The following is a 25,871-nucleotide window of genomic DNA, read 5'->3' on the forward strand; positions in this document are numbered from 1 at the left end:
TTTTAATTTTTGGATGAACTATTGCTTTAATAACACATTCCCTCTAATAAAATCACCAGTTTTGTGTTTCAACCATAATGAGGATAACATTACGAAAACATGCTGTTCTCATACAAGAAACACTTAAATGGCACTTGAAATGGTAAATACATCTGTACTACATTAGAAATGAGTGTCTGTGCTGATGTAAAAACTAAAGAGTTCTGTACTATTTAGCTTGAGAGCTGCAAATTTAAAAGGATAGTTCACCAAAAACAATGATTTACTCACAGTAATGTCATTCACAAAAGAAGATATTTCATAGAATGAACAGCCTGTGTCACTCAAAGCATCACATGACTTCAGGAAGACCTGGAATATAGCGCACAAATCACACACACTTCTGTCAGGTACTTTTCTGTCATTCTTAGAGCATCACAGAAGAAAGAAGGTCCTTCTGTTTGGAAAGACATGAGGGTGAGTGAAACGACGTCCATGTTAGAAAACAAACAAACCCTCAAAATCAGAACTAGATACAAATGTAAAAAAAACAATGTAGATGTCTATATTAGTTCATTGTCGTGATTTTTGACTTCTTTATAAAACTGTATTGCGTCTGTATCAAATTTCTTGAGTAAAAAATTGTTCACAAGTTTGTAGCATCAGTCTCAGCTCAGTGGGACGATCTTCCTGAAATCAGATCTTCATATGAGTTCAGCACAGTCTGATCCAGTGTCAATAACAGTTCGTTCATAAATACTGGCCTTTAAATACTAGTTTCAGTGACTGTTTGCATGATGAAACGGCTGAAGCTCGTCTAGGTCAGAACTGGACTGTTCCTCCTGTACGTGTTGTCCGGTCCGGATGATCTTCTGGCACTCCAGATGTTTGTGACAGTCATCATCACGAGAGACTCTGTTACCTGATGTTGAGGAGTTCCTCTCGGAGCCAGCCGGGCAGAGTCTGGCCCATTTTATACAGCAGTTTAGAGAGCTCGATGTTACCGTCTCTGTAGTGGTTCCTCAGAAACACCCGAGACTGACAGAGAGGCAAACAGTCAATGTGAATTTACACTACGTCTTTTTAAAATTAAAAATGACTGCTTAAATGCTGCTAAAATTAGAAGCTGCTTAAATGACTTCTAATCAAATTATAATTAATTAGTGCTTGAGCATCACTTCTCACCTGTGACATCCAATCTCATTTTCATTAATACGGTTTGAGAATCACTTAACCTTGCTTTAAACAAAAAACTGACCAATATTTAAATCTCTTAATAGAACAAATAGAACAAATTGAACTAATATTTAAATCTCTTAATAGAACAAAACTGACCAATATTTAAATCTCTTAATTACCTTTGAACACCCAGACATGTACCTGAGTTTCTGCGGCGCTAATAAATGTGTTAGACAACACTATTAATACAATATAGCTAGATCTAGGATGTCTTGTATCATCGTTTTTATATCGTCATAGCTAAACCCTAAAACTTGCTCTATGGTAAAGCACTAAGACATAATAGACAGTGCGACTTTTTGTAAAGCTGCTTTAAAATTATGTGAATTGTAAAAAGCGTTAAACAACTAAATTTGACTTAACTTGACTAAATGTTGTGCTGGCATTCAGGTGTGTGTGTGTGTGTGTGTGTGTGTGGTACCTGTGTGTCCATGTCCATGTATCTCTGTCCTTTACTCTTCCCTAAACACTTGGTCTGTCCTCCGTCCAGTAGTTGACACCAGAAGCCTTTCTTTGGGTCAAACCTGAAAAACATCATTTAGTTAGTGTGGGAAAATATTCAGGACACAAACATGAAGTGTAGGAAGGTTATTAAAACATCCCGCATGACTTTGTGGCTTGGAAAAATTTCCTGATATTTGTTATAAAATGTATAGTTCAGGATACTGATAGAGGCCAAATATTAACCTGTCACTTTCTTCACATACACAGACACATATATGTGTACTATATGTATGTGTGTATGTGTGTGTGTGTGTGTGTGTATATATTAGCTCAAAACTCACGCCAGTATTTTGTGATAATCGACTCGATTCTCCAAACCCAGAAACGTCTGGATCTTCTCCATGACTGAAGCTGGATCTGTTTTCAACGTCTGACCGTCCACAACCAGAATCTGTGAGGGTGTAACGCATGAAATATGATAAAGAAAAGCACTATATTAGAACATGCATTCATGCATCCTCAAACAAACACACACACACACACACAGACCTGGCTGTGGTGGTAGTGTTCGAGCCAGCGCTTGAGGTGTGTGGCGTACCACCCTGGACCCAGGCAGCGCTTCTGCAGAATCTGCAGCTTCACAGGTGCATTGTGGGATGCGGTAATGACATCATGGAACGAGTATTTCAGGGCCACAGGGTCAGCATGAGCTCTCTGATGCTGAAGAGAAAAAAAGAATATTTTGAGCACAATTTTATTATTTAAAATTATTTTTTACATTTTAAATAATAATGAATTGTTAGTCTACACTGAGTGTTCAAATTGTAATTTGAAATTGTATAGCCAAAATACTACAAATAAACGACTAAAGTACAAACCACGTTCGTCAAAGAAATGTTGATAAAATACTATGATTTTCACTGTACAATAAGTATGGCATCATGATTTTAAGTGGTTATATACAATTCATGGTTATATAAAAATACTGATACCATACAAAAACATTTAATTTTCATAAAGTACCATTTTAATTGTGATTACTACCATTTTACTACAAATACCACTGCTAAATGGTTGGTTACCATAGTAAACGTCTGGTAAATGGGTAGATTAGTGGTGTATAGGTACCTGGTACCAGGCGAACGCTCGGTCCGCAGGATCGCTCAGGACCGTGATGATTTTAGCTCTGGGCAGCAGCGCTGCGGCTCTGGACGGGGCGACAACCGAATCAAAATAATTGGCACCTTTTTCAAAATAATAATCAGAGCTGCTGTTGGACGGGAGGGGGAAATACTCCATATACCTGCAGGAGAGAGGGAGGAAGTCAAGTCAAGTCACCTTCATTTATATAGCGCTTTTAACAATATGGATTGTTTCAGAGCAGCTTTACAGAGATAATAGGAAATTACCGTAACAGATTGTTTAGGCTTTACAACAGCTCTAGGATAAAGTTATTGTCCAGCTAAAGTTAGTTTTGATTGATTGATTCACTTCCGTTGCGATGATCATTAGTTACTAACTTAGGGGCCGCCAAACTATTATCCGTTATCTCTGCACAAACCTCAAAAATGCGAAAACGCAGACGTGTTCAGACCAAAGGTATGTGCGTTTGAATATGTTCGCGTGTAGTCCTTCTTTACAAATCAATCCTCAATAAACTACTTGTCTGGCCATAAAAATTTATAGTACAGGAATTTTTGTCACGTCTGCGTAGCCACGCGAACCGGAATTATCCCGACGATTTTATCTGTACTGAGGTAAAGGGAAGGGAAGAGGACTAGTTGACACTTCAGGACTGCGCTGTCGCCGCGTTCAGGCGCTGGTCCTTCATCAGATCTGGATACGGCCTGGATCCGGCGGACTGCGGTAAACCTCGGATAAACAGAGAGACTAATATTAGCGTAGACGCCATTCTTCTTATGATGTAACAAGTACATCAGGATTGATTGGGAGTGTTCCCGGTTCCGGCTGACCTAATCTATGCAGCCTAACATTGAATTATAGAAGTCTACAATGTGTTATGTGAATGCTAGGTCAAAGAGATGTGTTTTTATTCTAGCTTTGAACTGACAGTGCGTGTCTGCTTCCCGGACAATGTTAGGAAGATTGTTCTAAAGTTCCAAAGGAAAACAGAAATGAATACACAGACTCTAACAGTGTGAAGATGAACAGCGTGTGTGCTGTCTGTTGCTCTGCTGACGCTCACCAGTCGATGCCTCGGTGATAGTTGTGCCCGCTGAAGAACTGAATCTCCTCAAACGTCTCTTTACTGGGGGAATTACTGGTCAGATCAGGGTGCATCCCCAGAAATAAGTAGAGAGCCGTCGCTCCTGAAAAGCAAAGAAAGAGAAAATGCACCATGAATTTCTTTCGTCTGCTGAACAAAAAAGAAGATATTTTGAAGAATGTTGGTGACCGAACAGTTGATGGACCCCATTGACTTCCATAGTATTGTCTTCCATTCTATTCAAGTCAATGGGGCCAAACAACTGTTCGGTTAACCATGTTCTTCAAAATATCTTCAGCAGAATATGTTCAGCAGAAGAAAGAAACTCATACAGGTTTGGAACAACTTCAGGGTGAGTAAATGATGACAGAATTTTCATTTTTGGGTGAATTATTCCTTTAATTATAGAGAGTACAGATAATGTATATTAGATTTCCAACAAATTTACCAAGCTACCATTCGAGCAGAAGCTACAAATTAAAAGTGAAGGAAAACCCCAAGCCGAAGTTGGATATCGGCTACAGCAATCAGCTTCATTAAACACCCGAATATGCTCTTTTATGCTCATTTACAAAGACAGAATGATGGATTTGTGCTTAAAGTGATAGCCCAGGATGAGTAAAATTATATTTAGATTTTCTTGCTGTATGTGTATTGTTTTAATCTAAAAGTGACCAAAAAAGCCATTTTAAAGCAGTTAAGCTGAAAACAATACAATTTCATGTGCCTCCTCTATTTTAAAACCCACAAGCCACCACTGACAATATATATCCATTTTATATTTCATTCATTATTCACACTGTAGTGATTAAATGTAACAGGATCTGGATGTGTCCATGGGATGGCGCTGTTGCCCCTCACCAGTCTTCTGAGGGCCGATGAGCAGCAGCTTTGGGAAGCGGTCGCAGGTTTTCTCTTTTGACCAAATGTCCTTGTGTCGTTTATCCTCACAGGGGTCCTGAACACAAGAACACACAGCAGAGATTTCAATGAGACAGAGAAAGAGTTGAGCGACTGACAGGAGAACTGAGCAAATTGTTGGGAACTGCTGGACTTTATTCAAATGAGACGCATGTTTCGAATCACATGTTTCAAATGCAGTTTGGATGTCTAGACTGTGACTATTTTCATTTGACTAGTTTGCATTTTCCAACTGTAATCCTGCATTGTGCATCAGTTTTTAATTTTACCATAGATCTTTGTTTTACGCATGTTTCTTGTTTTGTTCAATGTTGAGTAGATTTATATTTGTGCTCTGAAATCCTCCTCTATAAATGAATCTGCATTGACACAGACCTGCCAGAGCGGCTCGGCGTCGGACGGGAACAGGTGGAAGTATTTCTCGGCGAGCTGCGTTGGAGGAAGCGTCTGTAGTTTCAGATGAGTCCGTGTGAGCAGGAAGTTCAGCAGCCGTTTGAAGGTGTACAATCCCAGACGGTCATTCCCATAGTTTGACAGGTGAGTCATGAATATGCTAATCTGAGAAAGAAAGACACTTCAGCCAATCAAACCTTTTTTAAGGCTGCACTTGGAATATTCTGCACCAAATATATTCTATACCATCTGTGATCATGTATCACTGTTAATTAGTATGTAAACAGCATGCAATGATAAAACAGTAGAACGCTACATTGTGGTCACATGACCTCATTACATAGCTGTCTGGTACCATGTGTTAAAGGAACATGCCGACTTTTTGGGACTTTAGCTTATTCACCGTATCCCCCAGAGTTAGATAAGTCCATACATACCCTTCTCATCTCCGTGCGTGCCGTAACTCTGTCTGACGCACACACCGCTAGCCTAGCTTAGCACAAAGACTGGAGGTAAATGGCTCCAGCTAGCATAATGCTCCCAAAAGTGACAAAATAACACCAACATTTTCCTATTTACATGCTGTTTACATGTCTTTGTGCTAAGCTAGGCTAGCAGTGGGTGCGTCAGTTAAGCAACGTATGGAGATGAAAAGGGTATGTATGGACTTATCTAACTCTGGGGGATACGGTGAATAAGTCCCAAAAAGTCGGCGTGTTCCTTTAAACTAGTTTCATGATCTTGTCTCGTGACTCTTTTGAAAGTGTTCAGAGAAAGTTTAATAGCATCTCTCATAATAACATTTTTGTAATAAAAACAGTGTAAGAATTATTAAATTTGATTTGTTTCTCTAAATCCGTTCAAACTGCCCATTTCAATTCAAAACTCGGATTCAGCGATTTGTTTGTCACTCAAATAAAAGTGAATGCTTAATTTTCATACACTGAAAAATATAGATGTACGATTTTAAAGGGGTCATGACATAAAATTAATCTAATCCTTACTCTATTGACATATAAGAGGTCTTTGTACCATAAGTTTCATATCTTAAAACATCCGAGTCTGTCGACAACAGGACAAATGGAAGGGTGAAAGAGTTAAAACAATTATAAAGTATTATTTCATAATCATTTTATAGTTATTTTATAATTACATGATGGTTTCATTTACTTATTAATTATTTCAAGATTAAAAAATCATTATTTACGTTGATAAGCACAGGAAAACCCATCATATTTTTCCTTCAAAACTTCTTCAGGTCATTTGTTTGGATAAATAAAAAATATTACACATCAGTCATTCTTGAATTCAATTATTAAAAACATATCTTGATTAATTTCACTAACATTATTAGTGTATTTTACTGTGAGTATTAAACATTTTTGATTGGGAACCCCAAAACACCCTTTTAATTCCTTTCAGATGAAAGACTTTTTCAAATAGAGGTTTACTGAATGTCATCAAAATGCTGAAAAGGATTAACATTTGTATGGCTATATATCCCAGTCTTGCTGACGATAAGCGCATGAACACAGTGAGTTGATGTGTAAGAAGAGACTGACGGGGTTGAGCAGGACGGTGAGGAACAGCTCTCCTCCGTCAATGAGTCGCTCCAGCTCCTGTGGCCCGCCGGGATAGTCCTTGTGAAAGATGGTGTGTGTGAACAGACCACATGTCTGCCTGGGCAGCACCTGATGAAAACACACACAAATGTGACGTCCAATCAGTTCTGCATTCACACACTGCCTGCCTGACTTAATGTGAGAGCCACACACACACTCATGCAGTACAGCGCCTGTCTCACTGAGGGAATAAATAGACGTGAGCTAATGTAATATTCATAACATCTCACACTGAACTCAGGAGCTCAAACTCATTATGAAACGCAAGAAAGAGAGCGAGCAGAATATGAATCTGCTCCTGAAGTAAAGCACAACTGAGACGTTTTCTCAAGCGGACTGTTTTCACGCCTGGTTCAGGGGCCGTATTGTTCATTTTTGGTCTTTGCATGAAACAAACACCTTTGATATTAACAGGGATTGTAGATCTTGTCTTGTGCCGTGAGTGCTTTAAAGCTTTTCAGCATCTCTGACAAACGACTGAACACACTGGAAGTCATTCATTTCTGCTGGAGAGTACGAGAGCTGCGCATGAACAATAATCGGATCTGAGCTGAGCTCTGAAGGAAGAATAAAGTCTGAAACAATTATTTCATAATTATTTAACATTTAATATTATTTTATAATTATTTTTTAGATATTTTTATACCTGTAATTATTTATTTATTTGATATTTTATAGTTGTATAATTATTGCATTCAGTTATTTTAGAATTTATCATTTATATTATTTCATGATTATAAGATAATTATTACATATGAAGTAACTATGAGAATTATTTCATAATGATTTTATAATTACAAAATTATTAGGGGTGTAACAATATATCGTGTCACAATATATCGCAATACAAAAATGCAACAATATGTATCGTGGATAGTTCACCTAAAATCAAAATTACCCTGTGAGAAAAAATTGAAGTTTTCAGAGTCAGTACTACATTAAACTACAATATATATTATGTTGAATATAATGTATACTAATGGGGGAATATTAGTGGGTCCTGATAATGCCAAATGTCTTATGTTACCAGTAAAAAGTGGCCTACATTATTTTAAATATATCTAGCCAGTGACAGAGTGCAAGCATATTCGTCTAAAATAATCCTGTATTTTCAGGTTCAGAATCATGAATATTTTTATTCTGGTGTCACCATTGTCCAAGCCTGTTCATTTACACCCTCAATGTTATATCAAATTTAGCATTTAATCAACAGTACATTTTTTCTTAACCTTTTATCATATGTCTTGGAGTATCACAATAATATCGTATCGTGATATGTATCGAATCGTGAAATTAGGGTATCATTACACCCCTAAAAATTATTCATGGTTATTATCACTGGGAAACACAATCATTTTATAATTATTTTAGTTATTTTATAAAGTATGTATTCGATAATTCCAAATAAATTTATATTTTATATTATTTCATAATTGTTTCAAATTATTAAATATTTTAATAGTTATATTTTATAAATTATTTATAATTATTACATATTTAAATCATTTATTTTATAACTTATAATTAATAAATTCCAAATTATAAAATATGTATATCATTTTGTTTATTTTATTTTATAATTACAAAATTAATATTTATGTTGATTACATTTATGTATTTTATGTTGATATTTTTTCATGATGATGTAATTTGTCCTGTGTGGTTGAATAAAATTATTCATTATTCACTCGTTCTAGCATGATGAGTAAGTGGAGAGTAAAAGCTCTGGCTGTCACTCTTCATAACAATGTGAAGATCTGAATGTCACTGAGGGCAGAATGTGACAGTCGTATGCACTTGTCCGTGTCAATTTATCAGTTCAACTGTTCATTTGCTGACACATATGAACAAACATAATGAGGGTTTATATTAATGAGCAGAGCTCACAAACATACACACACACAAACACACACTCACTCTGATGCCGCGGTGAATAAAGCCGCGTCTAAATCGAGCAGGTTTGAGATGTGGATACTCCTCAGTGCTGGTCACTCTGATGTCCCACACGCGCTTCCAGGCCTCGTACAGCTGGATGTGGACTGGATACACACCGGAGTGATGAGGAGCCACTGCGTAACCCAGATGAGTCGGGATAGAGTGATTCTACAGGACAGAATCAAACGCCACAAACACAGAATGACAGTCAGAACTGACAGAGGAATAAAACACTCCAGACCCGTGTGTGTGTGTGAGAGTGTGTGTGTCACCTCAGCGAAACGACGGTTCAGGATCATCTGCTCCGCTAACACACTCTGGTTATGGAAGCGGTGAGGCTGAATGTGACTCCACATGTGAGGAAACCACCAGAACTCATGAACGTATGACAGCAGCAGATCATCACCCAGATCCTCCTCATCAGTACCTGACACACACACACAAACACACGTACACATGCACACACATTTATTCATTTAACAGTCAAAAAAGTTTGGAATGTTTTGGAAAGAAGTATCTTATGTTCACCAAGGCAGAATTTATTTGATCCCAAAAATAAAATAAAAATTGTAATAATTGTTGTGGCGAGAGGGACGAGTACGGCGCGAGACCGGTGGCGTGATTGCTAATGAGCGACTCCTGCGCGACGCACCGGTCTCGTATCTCTCACGGAGGAGCGACGACAGTGAAGGACGAGAGAGGACAGGCCTGGATTTATGTTTCTGTTTTGTTATATGTGACAGCAGTCGTCCGTGAGGGGTTACTGTCTTTACTTTCATTTTGTATTTGTTTATTTATTTTGTTATTAAAGTCTTTAAATGTTCGATGGTTCCCGCCTCCTCCTCCTCGCAACAACGAACTGCGTTACAATTGTGAAATATTTTCTATTGCAATATTTTGCAAAATGTAATTTATCCCTGTGATGCAAAGCTGAATTTTCAGCATCATATATATCATCAATACTGTATCATCAAAAGCGGATCTTGCGCAGTTCTCACTCACCTGCATGGAAGAACTTCCCTGAGAAGCCCAGGTTAAAGGTGAAGTCTGGAATCGACCTCCGCAGCTCATTCTGAGTTTCAACCAACGCCTGAGAAGATACACACACCACACACTATTTATGATATTCACGAATCTACACATAATTCATTAACATCCCCATTCTAAAGATGATTTTGTCCCTAAACTCCAGCAGAGTAAACACACACACACACACACACGATCCAGACATATTTTCATTAGATATGAAATATATTTTTTGTGTTGCATTAAAAAAAACAAAATAAATAAGCCACTGAATAATATTTAGCTTTAGATTCCAGCTGTAATTTGGCTTGTGATTACCCAAATCCATTCTCTCGATCTTCCCTTAGTTTCCATGCTTTTTTTCCCCACACTTTTCTTCTAATAGTGACAAAAAGCTTAAACAAAAGCAGATGTTTGAGTCGATCTCTTTAACGCACCTTCACATCCGACACCTTCATCCTGGTCCCTTCCTTGCCCACAAATATATCATCGATGTCCACCAGTATGAAGCGGTCCAGGGACAGAGACAGTCTCTTCGCAGTGAGGAAGGACACGGCGTCCACGAACACCAGCTTGTGGAGCCAGAAGGAGAGGTTGTGTCCGAACAGGACCCTCTGGATCCCGTCGTGAAGCCCGAGATCTTGCACCACAGAGGTGTGCAGAAGAGCAGCGAGCCCAGCGCTCTCCGAGAAACGGGTTTTGGCCAGCAGGACCGGCTCGTAGGTGGAGTGATTGGACTGGAAGACGGTCCAATCATCCCCGGGAAGAGGACCGCGGACCACCTGACACAGAGACACAGAGAACGCTTTATTTAAGTTAAACTTCAGCTGATGAGCGTTGAAAGCTCGTCTGACCTGCTGTGCTCGAGTGACGTGAAGCAGAGGGGATTTAGGGTTGACCGTACAGTCCTTCAGTCCCAGGTTGGAGTGCAGGAACAGAGGAAATCCTTTCAGCTGCGCACTCAACAGACTGTTCTCATTGGCCTAACGGGACAGACAGGAAGTGACATCAGATGATCTGATATACATGCTGCTTCCATACAAACAAAGTCAGATGTGGGATATATTCATAGTGCAAGACACTCAGAAAATAATGAATAAATTGGAACATTATAATCAAATCATATATGTATATATATATGAATGTATGTATGTTTTATTGACATCTTTCCCTGGTTAAAACACTGGTTGAGTGATTACATGAGAGAGGATTAATTTCAATAAGTTGTATTGTATCTTTCAACATTTCTTCTGATGTTCACCCATGTTTATTTGGTGCTATAACCAGTAGTAAAGCAGACGAGATGATCAGTTCACGTGTGTTTGATCTGTGATCTGTTACGATGTATTAAAGAGCCTCGAAACGACATTTATTGTTTGAATTTCTTAATAAAATCAACAGATTTTAAAGTTGAGACTTAGCTTTATATCAAAAGTAACAAAGCTTTTTGTAATTATTGGATGGCAGGTACTATCTTAAATCTTATATCATACATCTTAGATTTGTCCCGTCTGCTGCCAGTGGCTTTGAGACTATCGATTCACTTTCTCCATGTGTAATAAATTTCACTGGTTACAACAATGCACTTTTCCAAGTAGGAAGTTGAAATGTATGGAATTCCAAAGCTGCCAAAATAATAAATGAATACATAAATAAATATGTTGAAAAAAAATACAATTTTACATAAATAAGGAAATAAAAGTATAAATACTTTACTTTTTTTTTACATTTATTCAAATATTTATTAATGTTTTTTTTTTATTGTTTTGGCAGCTTTGGAATTCCATATAAACGCTGATGAGTGAGTGTGTGAAACTGGTATAGAGTCGCTTACCTTAAAGAAGCCGATAATTCCGACTCCAAACTCAATACAGTATCTGTCCAGTAATTCCCTATTCCAGGCGTCCATGTTCACGTACTTCAGGATGTTTTCATACACGATCAGCACAAAATGGCCCCGCTGTCCATCCGTTAACGTGGGCATGTCCCCTTTTCCAGGAGAAATTTCCGTCCGGTACCGGAATCGCGCAGACTCCAGGATGGCCACGATCTCCTGGCCGAGCTGCGAATACTGACTCTCCACAAACACCAACACGACCGGATCCGACCGATAGCCATCAGACGGCAATGTCCCGCCCCCTCCAGCAAGAAAGGGGAGTGGTCGAGAAGAGGTCACGTAGAGGTCAACCGCTGCATGCCCTGCTGTGACCGACGGTTCGAGCTCTCGTTTGACAGCGTACAGGAAGTAGGAAGAGAGAAACACGCTGAGAACGCAGAGGAAGAAGAGGAAGATGAGGCTGGTCTGTAGCGGCACCTGGCGAACGAGACGGCGCAGGCGGAGCACGCTGGGCATCACACAAATAAACAAACAAACAGCTAAAAGAAGGAAAACTGAAGTTCAATCTACATGTTCACGTTCTTTCGGGGAAGTAAAACGAGAGGAACATGACACAGAAATGTCTCTGTGCTTCTATGTGACCATTGCTGAGGCGGAGAGAGGGGGCGGGGCTCTAAACTCGAGTGGATGATTTGTCTGTCCATCATCAGACTGGCTCCGCCCTCTTGCTCACTCTGAGGCTCTTGATTGGTCACGGACAGCTGACGGAGGCCGGCTCTGCTGTGAATCACCGACAATCATTGCTATGGATCCCAGTAGACACCTGCACACAAATATGTCAGGAAAAAATATTTAAAAGAAAGAATCTACATTTAGTTGAGATGCAAATAATGTAACTATGCATTGTTGCAACTATGTGTGTGTTTGAGTTACTGAGAGGAACACACACACACACACACACACACACACACTACTCTGGTGGCGATGACACCGCGCTCAGGGCATGAGGAGGAATATCAGTGTCAGATTAGAGACAGTGAGTTCAGACACTCGGCAGGAGTGAAGCGGTTCTGGACGGCAGCGGGTCGCTGTGGACTGATGGGTTTGTTCTCGGCGGGTTTCAGGAACTATTCGGGCTGAATTTGCATAGATTTCACACTGTCTTTTGACGGGGCGTGCTTCAACGGGGCTGTGAAATTGTGTCCTGATTCTCAGTGGGTTTAAAAATACCCATCAGATTCATCCACAAACTCAGAGAGAAGTTTCAGCTGAAGACAGTCGATGAAAACAAATGATCAAGATGCAAAAAAAGCTGCATGTCAATGGATGAACGTGGTATGATCAGAAACAAAAGATGGCTTGAATTAGCTGGACATGAGCTGCTCGAATAGCCAGAATCTTATTTAAATTAAAAACAAATACATACTCAATGCAAAAAATGAATATGATATTTAAGTAAATTCATTTGACTGAAGAACGACTAGGTGAATAAAACAAGTTGGTGTGTTTCATAAACCGAGGAGATTATACCACGTCAACTGTACCGGCCCATCAAGTTATGTTGATTATAAAGAGAGCAATTAATTTGTGATGTGTTGCAACTCGCCACACACGTCTGATGTAGACTAGAAGTCTATATTAATTCTGTTTGATAAAAACTGCAGTGTATTTAGCACACGAGTAAGTGTGCTCACAGAGTTTGCAGCTTTTTAGTTTGTAATTTAATGTAATCAACAACAAATGAACAGCAAAATCCAACAGAAAAACTGTAACATTTACAATAAGGTTCCATTTGTTAACATTAGTTAACTACATTAGTAAACATGAAAAATACTTCTAAAGCATTAATTAATCTTTAGTAATGGCAATTTCATAATTTACTCAAATCAAAAGTTGTGTCTGTTAAAATTATTTAATGGCCCTGAGCTGACATTAACTAACAATGAACATGGTTAGTATTAGCTAATGCATTCACTAACATTAACTAATGGGATCTTATTGTAAAGTGTTACCATATAAATCATGTGAACATGCATGATAAAACGCACATTAAAACTTTACAATTAATTCAATATTTCGGTTTAGCGGCGTAACCAATCACTGACATTTTGACATGAGAAATTATGATTTTTCTCATTCAGACAGATAGGAGAAGAAAGATACAAGTGCACACACACACACAGAACAGAAGTTGAGTGGGGCTTGTTCTCATTTTGCAGCACTTGCATGTGTCGAACTCACAGAACGTCCCCACTGGGCCTTTGATGTGAGTGTGTGAGAGTTTGAGAAGAATAGTTGGAGCCGCTGGCAGGAGAATGCATTTGATATATGAGTGTGGCAACAAAAGCAGCGCTGGGACTCTGGAACGGGTCGGCCCATTGTGAGAAGAGGCCAGCCGAACCCTCGGGTCACCAGGAATCCTCACGCAGCCCCACACACTGACACTAACAAACGACGCTCCGTAGCAACCGCCAGCTCTCCATGGAAACGCTGCATGAAGGCCGTGGAAACGGTGTGACAGAATGGAGACCTTCGCTGGGACTCAATCGGACTGGATTCAACCAGAGTTCACTGCGGGATTCTGATGAAATCTACAAATCTATTTTGGAACTCCTGATGAGAATTTTGGAACTCACAATGGAAACTGTGAATGAAAATTCTACTTTAATTGCATGGGCTGATTCATAAATCTGTTTTAGATTAGTCAGAACTTAGTTCTAGAGACACAAAAGTGGCTTAAGGTACTGTCAACTTTGACTCCTACCATTATTTTAGCATCATTTAGCTTCAGTGTGATGCACTTTTGTGACACATTCCTCCAATAACCATCATTAAAGCTACACTGTGTAGGATTTTCTTCCATCTCACGGTGAAATTGTTTATGACTACCAACTGAATATTACTTTCCAGCCCCTCCCATTCCGAGGGCTTTTTAACTCCTACGGTGGCCGTATCATTTCAAATCTGCCGGCAGTCGCGAGTAATCTCCCCCTCGCATTCGTCACGGTGCCACTGAGTGTAAAAACGCGAAAGGCGAAGCTTGAATTTCCAGGTATGTCCCTCTTTGGCTAATGTATTTTCAAGATGGAGGCGCAACATGGCTGCCGCCATTCGAGCGACTCGCTCGTATGTACTCTAAATGGCAGATTCTACGCTTACGAGAATACTTGATTAGTTGGTAGAAGTAATTACACATTAATGAGCACACATCATTTTGAAAGAACAAAGTGTTTTTTGCTAAGAATCAACTTAAAAAATTACACAGTGTAGCTTTAAAGTTGTGTGTGACTTTTAATGGCCCTGAGCTGACATGAAATAACAATGAATAGTTGTTCATGGTTAGTATTAGCTAAAGCTTTCCCTGGGAATCGAACCCATGACCTTGGCGTTGCAAGCGCCAACGCTCTACTGTTTGAGCTACAGGAAAAGGATACCCTGCAACATTCTTCTGAACATCACTATCTAACCCATATTCTGCCTCATGACCTCATTCTGGGAACAACATTCTGATTGTGACGGATCCCTGACATAAAAGACTTCAATTATGAAGTCAGAAGTGGGAGTGATGATTGAAGCAGAACCCCAGAGAGCGGCTCGAGAGGACGAGGTCATCAGACATCATCAGCGGGAACACACTCATGAGTGACACATCCATGATGAGAGAATTAACAGTAACACCTCAGGCCATGTACGACACACCTCACGTGAACACAACACGCTTAATTCAACCCCATCGACCCACACATGAACCCCTATTACACCAACACACGCGTGTTTATTTTATTGGATATGCTACAGGAACAAACAGCGCAGATTCCCCTGGAGACAGCCAATGAGAGACCTGAAGGGCAGAGCGGCTGCTCATTTATCACGTTTGGCAGCTCTGGGGTTTGTGGGTTTCTCTGAACACAATGACGAGCCGGTTCATTCAGCCCTGCTTTTAGCAGCAGTCGCAATCCAGACATCAACTGCAATCAAACTAAGAGACTCAGTCAATAATCACTTCAGTTGCTCTGAGCAAGTGTGACGGCGCTGGCCAAGATGATAGAATTTACAGATATAATCAGTTCTTGAAGAGTGCTTTTATGGTGTTCATGACAATATGAACTAGATGTTTTTCTGATTAGGGACATGTGAAATGATAAACATGTAGAAAGCACTTTGAAGCATCTTGCTGGTAATGATCCACATCCCAGTGAGTTCTGCGCTGGCAAACACCACATGTGCCTCAGAAGATGCCACTTTTAAATCTAAACAAGGTAAAAATTAATATTTTGAATCTATACATTTTAAAATCTATCATGCAATTGAGTTTTGCAGCAGTACAGTCATGATGCATTCATCAGCAGCAAGACTGATTTTCCTGTTAATGCATCAAAAAACTGGAAAAACATCAAACATGCACGGAAAGGTACGCTCTCATGAAACGTACTATAGAGATTTGGATCTCGGGAGTGAGTGTGGGCGTGTTTGATGTCGCAGCGGGTCGGATTTTCCACGGACTGCAGTGACGATGATATGAGACCTGATCAGATTTGATTCAGTGAATAACGAAAGGAAACGAATGAGTCCAGGAGGAGAGACCACAGACTGTACATGGAGTTTGATCCTACAGCGGATGGACATCAAGCACAAATCACCCCATATAAATCATTCAGCAGCTGTCAGGACACATGTGGCAAACACACATGAACACACACGCACATTAGGTTTCCATGTTTTCTAGGACTTTCCATTGACATAAATGTTTGTTTTAAAGTACAAACTGTTCTCTCCCCTAACCCTAAACCCATCACAGAAAACAACCTCAATCAGATCTGCAGTGTTACATGTCTTCAAATCAGAAGTGCATTTAAGACACAGATGATTTAAAGTCAATGGGTGAAGAATAAGTTAATTCTAACAATCTATAATCTAAGAATAAATTAAACCCATTATGACTTCTATGTTGATCAGGCCAATTTATCTGCCAACATTGAGCTATTTGACATCAACATCATCTGATGACAAAAGCTCGTCTCATTGATGAACAGAAGTACAGCAGCAAAATCTACAGATGGCCTGGTCAATAAAAAATATTATTATTAAATATTTTTGAGTAAATTTCATATTCTTTAACATATTAGAAACACTATAGAATTTAACGTTGCGGTCAATCACCCAGAGCCAATAACTAACTAAACAAATATTATCTTCCAGCTCTCCATATATAGTTACTATAAGTATATCCACATACATACAGTACACTCATGTACATTGATATATACTATACAACAAATCTCAACTATAGCTGATTGCTTGTATCTTCTCAAAATGTAACTATTATTATCATCGAGCTCTAATCTGCAAAATGTGACTATACAAAGCATGAAGTTAAGATATAATAAACATTAACACCAGGATTTTTAAGCTGCTTTGAAAAAGTTCTCTATAAGTAAATTTGACTTGACTGACTTGAAATGTGATTGAACACCAGAGGAAAATAAAGTAAATATCCACAAAGCACTTTTTAATTGAGTAAAAATCCACCTAGAACAGCCGTCCCACTTCAGAAGAACGAATTAAACAACTTTACAACTCAAATAACACACATCTACTGAGGAACTCATTAGGGATGCGGCTAAATTTAGGCCAACCAAAATATTCAGCTGAAAATGCTATTTTTGCCTTCAGAAGAGAAATAAAGGGTAATCTAAACAGAAAGCATTTCTTCAGGATTTTTGGGATTAAAATTAATTTCAGTGCATCACTAGAATTTATGTGTTTTAACAAAAATGCATTCTGCTTTGAAATTTTTGCTTTTAAATGCTATTTTTTTTATGTTTTTATAAATGTAGGGAATTATTTTCTGTAGGAATCAATGTCACATATGCTGCTGATGGAGCATTTACCTTTAGATAATTCCTTAAATTCAGACATTATTATTTACAAATAATATTTGCAGATATTACATACACTACTACTGGCATTCAAATGTTAGGAGTGAGATAAGATGTTTTTAAGAAATTAATACTTTTATTCAGCTAGGATGCATTTAAGTGGTCAAAAGTGACTGTAAAGATTTTAAATGAATGCTGTTCTTTTAAATTTCTATATTTCAAAGAATCCTAAAATATAATTAAATAATGATAATAATAAATGATAATAATAAGTTCTTGAGCTGCAAATCAGCATATTAGAATGATTTCTGAAGGATCATGTGACACTGAAGCTTTGCATCACAGGAATAAATAACATTTTAAAATATAGAGAAATCAGTTATTTTAAATTGTAATAATATTTTCACAACATTACTGTAATTTTGATTAAATAAAAGCAGACTTGGTGAGCAAAGTTTTGAACGGCAGTGAACATGCATATATCTATGCAATAAAAAAGCCAGTGAAGAACACGGTCAAACGCTTTTTAAAGGTCTGTGCCTGTGGTCAAACACTTTCAGCGAGTGAAACCTCATAACGAAGTGCTGCATGAGACCCATTAAACACAGAGGGCAGTAATGACCTCAGCTTAATATGAGATAATGAGCCCCGCTGAGACGGTTATTACACGTGTTCACCGATGACTGTACGGGATTGATTTTACACGAGCTCATTAAGAGCTCTGCGTTTGTGCTCAACAACAGCTTTGTAGGCACGAGTTGAAAACTGAATCTCTCAGATGGAAAATGAGCGACTCTTTAATTTCAAACCATATGAACAAATCTTTCCTAAACACACTTACAGTATCACAAAAGCGGCACCACAACTAAACAAATGGAAGCAATTCATAAGCTGGTCAAACAGCCATGCTGGAAATAGAGAGAAGTTTACTGATCATCCATTATTTAACTCCTGTTGTGTCAAAAACTGGGTACAACTTTAGTGTTGTTGGGTCAAATTGAGCCCCATTGGTTTCCTTGCAATTCACCAAAAAGGAGCAAGGAGCACCTATGATGTCTTCAAATCCTGCCTATGTAGACAGCTCACTTGGTTTTGATATAAAGCCAATCAGAACTAGTGAAACATCTAGTCTTTTATTCCAGAGAGAGGATCAGCAGGTCACGTCACGCTTTCCTCTTCTCAGTCGACAACAATGTGCTTCAGGCTTACAAAAACCACATGATAATGAGTGTTTGCTCTATAAGCTGAGAGAAACTCAACGCTGCTCACACACACACACACACACACACACACACACACACACACACACACACACACACACACACACACACACACACACACACACACACACACACACACATTTCTTGTATATTAAATGCCAGTGTTATTTTAATTCACTTTGAATTAGCTTTTGTTTATATTTTTAGTTAATTGCAACTTAATTTGATTGCGAGTATTAGTCATTTTATTGTTCTCGTCATATTTTTTTTTTGGATGGAGTTTTTATATTTCTACATAGCATTCTTTTTTTTATTTCAGTTTGTTTTAATAATTTAAGTATGTCAACTTAAACTTATTTCAGTTTCCAAGGACTTTTCCCATTTTTATGCAAGTTTTTCATGTAATACTTACAGCATATTTATATTTTATTACCAAAAACTAATTGGAGCTTCTCAGGTGTTTCTATGCAATCAAAAGTCAGAGATCTCACTATGAACTCAAACGTTTCTCATTAAATGCATCCAAGAGCAAACCATTTATAGATTTTAGTCTTAAAGTGAATTTGAGACAAAGTTGATACTTAACACATAAGTATCACACGGGACACACGGGACCATCAAGACGACTGAACTGAGCAAAGAGATTTTCAGGCAAACTTTCATTTCTCATTCTCGCTGATGTTAGTTATGGTATGAGGTGAAATAAAGGCTTCACTACCAGGGTTATTATAGTTAACTAAAACTAAAATCATCAATCCATTTGTCACTTGAAATTAAAGAAACGTTAACCGAAATGAAATTTTGAAAAAGTGTAAACCCATTTTATTTCATCTGGAAGCCAAGGCAACTTTTCTCATCTTTTAGTTTAATTTAATGTCCAAAAAATAACCAAAACTGAAATAGTTATTAAAAACTACATAGATACATTGAAAAACAAAAACTAATAAAGATGACAAACACAATAAAATTATTAATTCTTAATCAGATTTAATAATTTTATTAAAATATTAATTTATTATTCATTTATTAAAATGAAAACTACATCTTACAATAAAAACGAATTCAAAACTAAAGGAACTACATGCCGAGGAACCTCAACAGGGGTCGTGAAACTCACTCTGAACACACGGGACCATCAAGACGACTGAACTGACTGCTCTTTAAATGACAGGGCACGTGGGTAATGAGATCGGCACACACACACACACACACACACACACTCGCTGGCTGGTGATTTGAGCCGGACGGCAGATGATTCTTGTGCCCTGTGACCTCTCACCTAAATATGATTCCAAGCCTGCATCTGGATTGGCCGAGAGCTCATAACGGGTCAGATGATGTAACATGATCCTGAAAACTACCGTGTCGTCTGACACCTCTGAGAGCAGGACACAGTCTTGAGGGAAAGTGCACTTCATATTCCCTTCAGAAGCATTAAACATTTAAACTCGGTAGCCTTTTCTTCTCTACTGTGACGTATAACCGAGTAAAACGGCTTCTCAAACAAGAAACAAATTAAATGCGGGGCTTGATTTTGTCCACGAGGAATTGATTGGATGGTAGTGGTTTGCTATTGGTTAATCCCATATGAGTGACAGGTTGCCCCGCCCTCATGCCAATTTTTGTCTTTTGCTGACTGCTAAAGTTTAAGTGTGGTGACCTCTGACCTGTTGGGTCTGAAATGTCTTTGCTTACTCCAGGCTGTAGTGTCGCTGACTAAACACAACTTCAGTGATGTATCATTATTATATTAAGTGACGGTAATGATATGCAAATATTCATAAGGGGCGGGGCTTGGGTTCCGTTGCAGTAAAACCTTTACGTAAGAAACCCTCGATTATCAACAAATTGTCAATAATGGTTCTCTTACTTAAGTTGTTTGTTAAACTGCTGTTGGTCTTCATGACAGGAATACAAACGCATTTCTGAAATTTGTAATCTTTATCTTCCAGAAAAATGGATCAAAAATAATGATAGGGCTGCACAATTAATTGAATCAAGAGTATATGCTGCCGCATATGAAATCAAATGCAAATCAAATATGAATAAAAATCAAATAGTTTGGGTCGCTTTAATGAGCATTTGGAAAAGCAAATTCCTAAACTTGTAATGAGAAGTGAAATGGCTTGATGGTTTAACATATGAAAATGGACAAATTATTACAGCCAATTTTGTAATTTTACTTATTTTTAAGACAAACTAAAATCTATTGTCCATTTATTAACTAAGGTCTATTGTCCATTTATTAACTAATTCTCTGAATGTCAACACAGGTAGGAGAACTGGACTTGTCAAGCCATTTAGTGCAGTATTTCCAGGCCTTTAACAACGCTATTCAAAATCATTTTCAAATCAATATCGACTCAAAACAGACTCAGGGACACTGACAGGAATATATCAGAGGGAGATGTGTCAGTCAGGCAGAAGGAGTGAGAAAGAGAGATATCAGCCATCCGTGTGTAAGCGAGCGTGTAACGTCCTGCTCTCTGATGTGAGACGTACAACACACGTGACCTCACATATCCCACAAGGCACTGCATGATGAATGAGCTCTGCAGAAGACACACATCTCCCATGATTCTCTCCTTCACTCGCTCTCTCTCTCCACCTGCCCGACAGATTGATTAATGTCTGTTCTGTGCCGCTCCAACACACACATTACACGGGACCGACCAGTGTTTTAGTCTTGAAAATTGATAAAAATGAAATGAGTTATGATGAAACAAGAATAAATAACTGTCAACGGGGTAAGAAAAAAAATCTAGTTTCCCTTTATTTTTTGGACCCCATTGGCAGATATTTTTTAAAGCAAAAACTTGCTTTATTTTGATTCATTTTTTAGAAAACAAGACTTAATATCTGACGTAATTTTACATCTCAATGAAATGCATCTTGATTTAAGAATGTTCAGATATTTGAACTGGAAAACAAGACAACAATACCGATACCAATGCAGAGCAAAATGACATGTTCAGAATGACACACTGCATACATAGTACAAAGAGTTTACTTCATGCTAAAAATATGCAAAAACATGATCAAATGTTAAAGACATTTTACAATTAAAAACCCAAATCCACAGAACTAAAAATTCTAATGTTAAAAGGACGCAAAACAACAATTAAAGAAATCTCTCTCTGAGCGCATACTGTGTGTATCTATTATATACAGTAGTATATACACACACACACACACACACATTTCTCACTCCTTCCGTCTAATATATATATATATATATATTATAATTATATTTACAGTGTTTATTCAATGAACATTGGATTTTTTTTGGTATAAACAAGGAAATTAGCTAAGTTTTATTTATCAATATTACTATATGACTAATCAAATGAAAGTAAATGTATGTCACTGATCATGTTACTGTACAGACGGTCAGATGTTCTTCCATTTTGCTGATAATACAATTTGCATGAACAAATAACTGCATTAAATCAGAAAGTTGCCAAATTATTTGCCAACCACAGACTTTTTGAATGCTTCTGGTTTCTTTTATGTATATATACATATATGTGTGTGTGTGTGTGTTGGGGTTCCTCCTGCTCACCTTAAGGGCAAACAGTTTGAGTGATGACATCGTCCAAAATGAGACCCCACTGAGCAGATGAAGATTTCAGAGTCAAATTACCCACAATCCATCACTCTCTGCCAAACGACAGCTGCCAACCTGCCTCTCCTCAGGACAAAATAAATAAACGGTTTGTTGCGTCCTGACAAATGCCAGTGTTTGTGTTTCAACACAGATGGTAACTCGTTATGCAGCAGTGATTTAAAGTGTTAAAGAAGCTCACGATCTGCAGGAGTCAGGACGATCATCATCCTGATTGACTGAATCTCCATCTCAAAGACATGAGATCTCTGACAGAGCAGGACTACAGAATGACTCTCTGAAACATGCACACGGTTGTTGTATCGTAAAGAGGAGACAAAACAATGATGATGTACATGCACAAAGTCATTCATTAAATTAACAACCCCCCAAATGATGCCTAATTTGCACACTGCATTCAGTTTAAATGGGGATTTGTGCATTTTAATACTAAAAACTAGGGATGCACAAATTAGGGAAAAAAATCTAATTGTAATTTTTCAGATAAAAAATAGTGATTTAAAATAGAATTTAAAAATAAATTCTAGGTTTGCTGAGCTTTTTTATCAATATGGCTATAAAAAAATTATAAATTCTGAATAAATAATAATAAATTACTACTAAAAGAATTGTATAAATTATAAAACAAATTTAATTATTAATTTGTAAAATTTCACTGTGAAATACACAAATCATAAAAGGAAACAGACCGTGTGTTTGAATAATTTAAAACAAAAATAATGTCATGAAAAATTCATTTCAGTGCTCTATTTCTGTGTCACTGATCATGCGACTCTTTGTACAGACAGTCAGATGCATTTAAGAGAAATAATATAATAATAGTCATTTTATTTTTACATTACAACTGTAAAATTACAGCCTTAGTTTTTTTTTTTTTTTTTTCACGATTTCTGTTTTATTTCAATTACTCATGCAGCCCTTCAGGAAAGCATCTGATCTGATTTAGACTGAATCTTTCTGACTCTGATGCCACTGGAAACACAATCAATCAACTAATCAATCGAGAACTAATCTAATCAAGACAAATCGACAATCAGCCCCTTACATCAGCTCTGAAGACCCCAAAAAATCAGGAAAAGACACAACAGGCGTCAGTTCAGCTAAAAATAACCTTTACGCTACACGACAGCTGTGAAGTGGACGGAGTTCATGGGTCACATGCAAACACACACACACACATTAACTAGAACATCTCACAGACTGAATCGTTTTTTATACAGAGGTGATATTTGCTGAAGCCAAACCCAAACCAACCGCTCGACCTAACCATACTCAAGGATTTGAATATGGTTATGGTAATTGGTTAATCATACCTGCTGAAATGAGTAGATTAAAGGATGTGAAAAAAAATGAAAATTCTGTCATCATTTGCTCACCCTCATGTCGTTCCAAACCCGTAAGACTTTGGTTCAACTTCGGAACACAAATTAAGATATTTTTGATGAAATCTGAGAGCTTTCTGTCCCTCCTCTGACAGCGAAGTCATTGCAACTTTAAAAAGGCCCAAAAACGTGGTAAAAACATTGTTAAATAAAATAGTCCTGGTGACTACAGTAGTTCAACCTTAATGTTATGAAGCGATGAGAATACTTTTCTTTTTTAAAGCTCTCAGATTTCAGCAAAAATATCTGCATTTGTGTTCCGAAGATGAACCAAAGTCTCACGGGGTTGGAACGACATGAGGGTGAGTAAATAATGACAGAATTTTCCTTTTTGGGTGAACTAATCCTTTAAAATCAAGAACATGATTCAGCTGATTCAAGAGTCTTAGAACAGAGAGGAGCTAAACATCCTCAAAACTCATTTCCCATGTTTTATTATACTTTTCTTCAAAGACTCTGCCCGCGCACGTGTAAAGAAACCTGTAGACAATGCACTTTTTACCAGAAGCCTTACAAATGACATGAAACTGTCACATGGGTTTGATTTTTGAGTGTTTACAGACTATAGATTCAATACAAAAACCATGCATTACTAAAGAGGTTTCACTGTACGATCAGTGATCTTTAACACTGTTGAGCCGTATAAGATATTGAATAATGAAGAGTGTATGAAATCTGTTTTGTTTTGTCCCAGATTCAGTTTTTTCCATTTGAATTTTTCTCTGTCATGTGATTGTCCAGTGAATCTACTGTAAATCAGATTTCACACACAATTAACCCTAATAATGCAATTTACCATCATGTGATGAGTTATTCAATCAGGACTGTTTGAAGACTCATGAATGCATGTAGGCTAGTACAGCAAAACATCAAATACACCATGATTTACCACTGCTGAAATACAGCACAAATACAGAAAGGGTCCAGAAAGTATTGTTTGGGTTACACAGAAATCTGAGGGGAACTGAATTCATACATCCACTAAAAAACACCAAACTACAGAAAAACATACTAAATATGACTGTAAACATCCTGAACACTGATTGATGCACTAACAACAGGTGCAGTGTGAACCCATCATCACTGGTACAGTAACAGTACAGTGTCTAATGCACAGAGTGTCTTTATATAAGGCCGTTGTTTAGTGTGAGAACATGCAGCAGATTTCCTCTCTCACCTGATTCACACACAGCAGAAGAAGCGTTGCTGAACGCGTCCGAGCGCGTGTCCTGCGTCAGTCCTTCACCGCTCGTCCTGTGATGCTGTTCTCACGGTGGTCCGGTAAATTCGGCCGTCCGGTGACTCCGGTTCTCCTCCGGTGCGGAGCGCGTCTCGAGCGCAGAGAGACACCAGCTGAGTGAAACACATGTGCGCTGGACTGACGCCTTACAAGCGTTCGGTGATAGAGGGCGACAAACACACACATATAGTCTACACACACACACTTACTAATGCGTTATAGAGCGACGACTAACGCTCAGTGAGCGATAATACAATCTGGTGCAGGTATAGGTCACAGTGAATGAAGAAATTACAGGCCTACTGACTTTTCATTCTTAACCTCTTCTTTCTTTCTTTCTTTCTTTCTTTCTTTCTTTCTTTCTTTCTTTCTTTCTTTCTTTCTTTCTTTCTTTCTTTCTTTCTTTCTTTCTTTCTTTCTTTCTTTCTTTCTTTCGCAATTACTAATAAACGTATGCAAAATAGCAGCCATTTATATACTTATTTCTGGTTACAGTCTATTATTGTGGTGAACACTATTAAAAAATTCATACTGTATGAAAAACTGTGGGAACCTTTTCTGCTATCTAGCAAAGAATATGGATGGGTGATATGACCAAAATCTCAATTTTACTTCACAGTAACAATATCATGGTTTCACAATTCTCAATATCAGTTCTGATTCCACAGCATAAACTGAATTTCAAACTCTGTTGAGTTTTGTTGTTGTTGTTGTTTTGTTGTTGTTGCAGGTAGTCCAATGCTTTTTAAGTAATTTTATGTTTATTTTATGTAAAGTTTATTTGTTTCTATAAGTTTGTTAAAATTAGAAAGTGTATCTAAAATTTAAAATTAGAATTAATTTAGATTCATTTGACACTATTTACCCCCTTTTTTATGCACAATAAAAAATTGTGAAATTCT

At 37.9% G+C, this 25,871-nt stretch overlaps 1 protein-coding gene across 2 annotated transcripts; it reads right to left on the reverse strand.

Annotated features, from left to right (window-relative positions):
• On the reverse strand, nt 1-25,109 carry ndst1a (N-deacetylase/N-sulfotransferase (heparan glucosaminyl) 1a). Of its 2 annotated transcripts, XM_081383085.1 has the most exons (16): nt 24,907-25,109; nt 11,621-12,446; nt 10,641-10,769; nt 10,224-10,568; nt 9,763-9,850; nt 9,033-9,187; nt 8,743-8,928; nt 6,766-6,894; nt 5,186-5,368; nt 4,751-4,847; nt 3,869-3,992; nt 2,791-2,965; nt 2,212-2,382; nt 2,004-2,113; nt 1,640-1,742; nt 1-1,017 (listed from the first exon to the last, which is right to left on the reverse strand). In XM_081383085.1, the coding sequence occupies exons 2-16, from the start codon at nt 12,137-12,139 to the stop codon at nt 898-900; spliced, it is 2,634 nt and encodes an 877-aa protein (XP_081239211.1). In that variant the 5' UTR covers nt 12,140-12,446; nt 24,907-25,109; the 3' UTR covers nt 1-897. The 2 variants fall into 2 exon arrangements, with proteins under 2 accessions (XP_081239211.1, XP_081239210.1); XM_081383084.1 differs by lacking the exon at nt 24,907-25,109 and having other exon boundaries at nt 10,224-10,769; nt 11,621-12,284.
• Between the last annotated feature and the right edge of the window lie 762 nt (nt 25,110-25,871).

Source organism: Scardinius erythrophthalmus, assembly GCF_964197995.2.
Source record: "Scardinius erythrophthalmus genome assembly, chromosome: 13".
NCBI lineage: Eukaryota > Metazoa > Chordata > Actinopteri > Cypriniformes > Leuciscidae > Scardinius > Scardinius erythrophthalmus.

Excerpts from the sequence above, each read along its gene's own strand:
- ndst1a (XM_081383084.1), bottom strand. The coding sequence starts at position 12,139 with ATGCCCAGCGTGCTCCGCCTGCGCCGTCTCGTTCGCCAGGTGCCGCTA. Across the intron at positions 9,188-9,762 it reads AGGGAAGTTCTTCCATGCAG|GTACTGATGAGGAGGATCTG; the intron begins GTGAGTGAGAAC and ends TGTGTGTGTCAG. Across the intron at positions 2,383-2,790 it reads GAGCGTTCGCCTGGTACCAG|CATCAGAGAGCTCATGCTGA; the intron begins GTACCTATACAC and ends TTTTCTCTTCAG.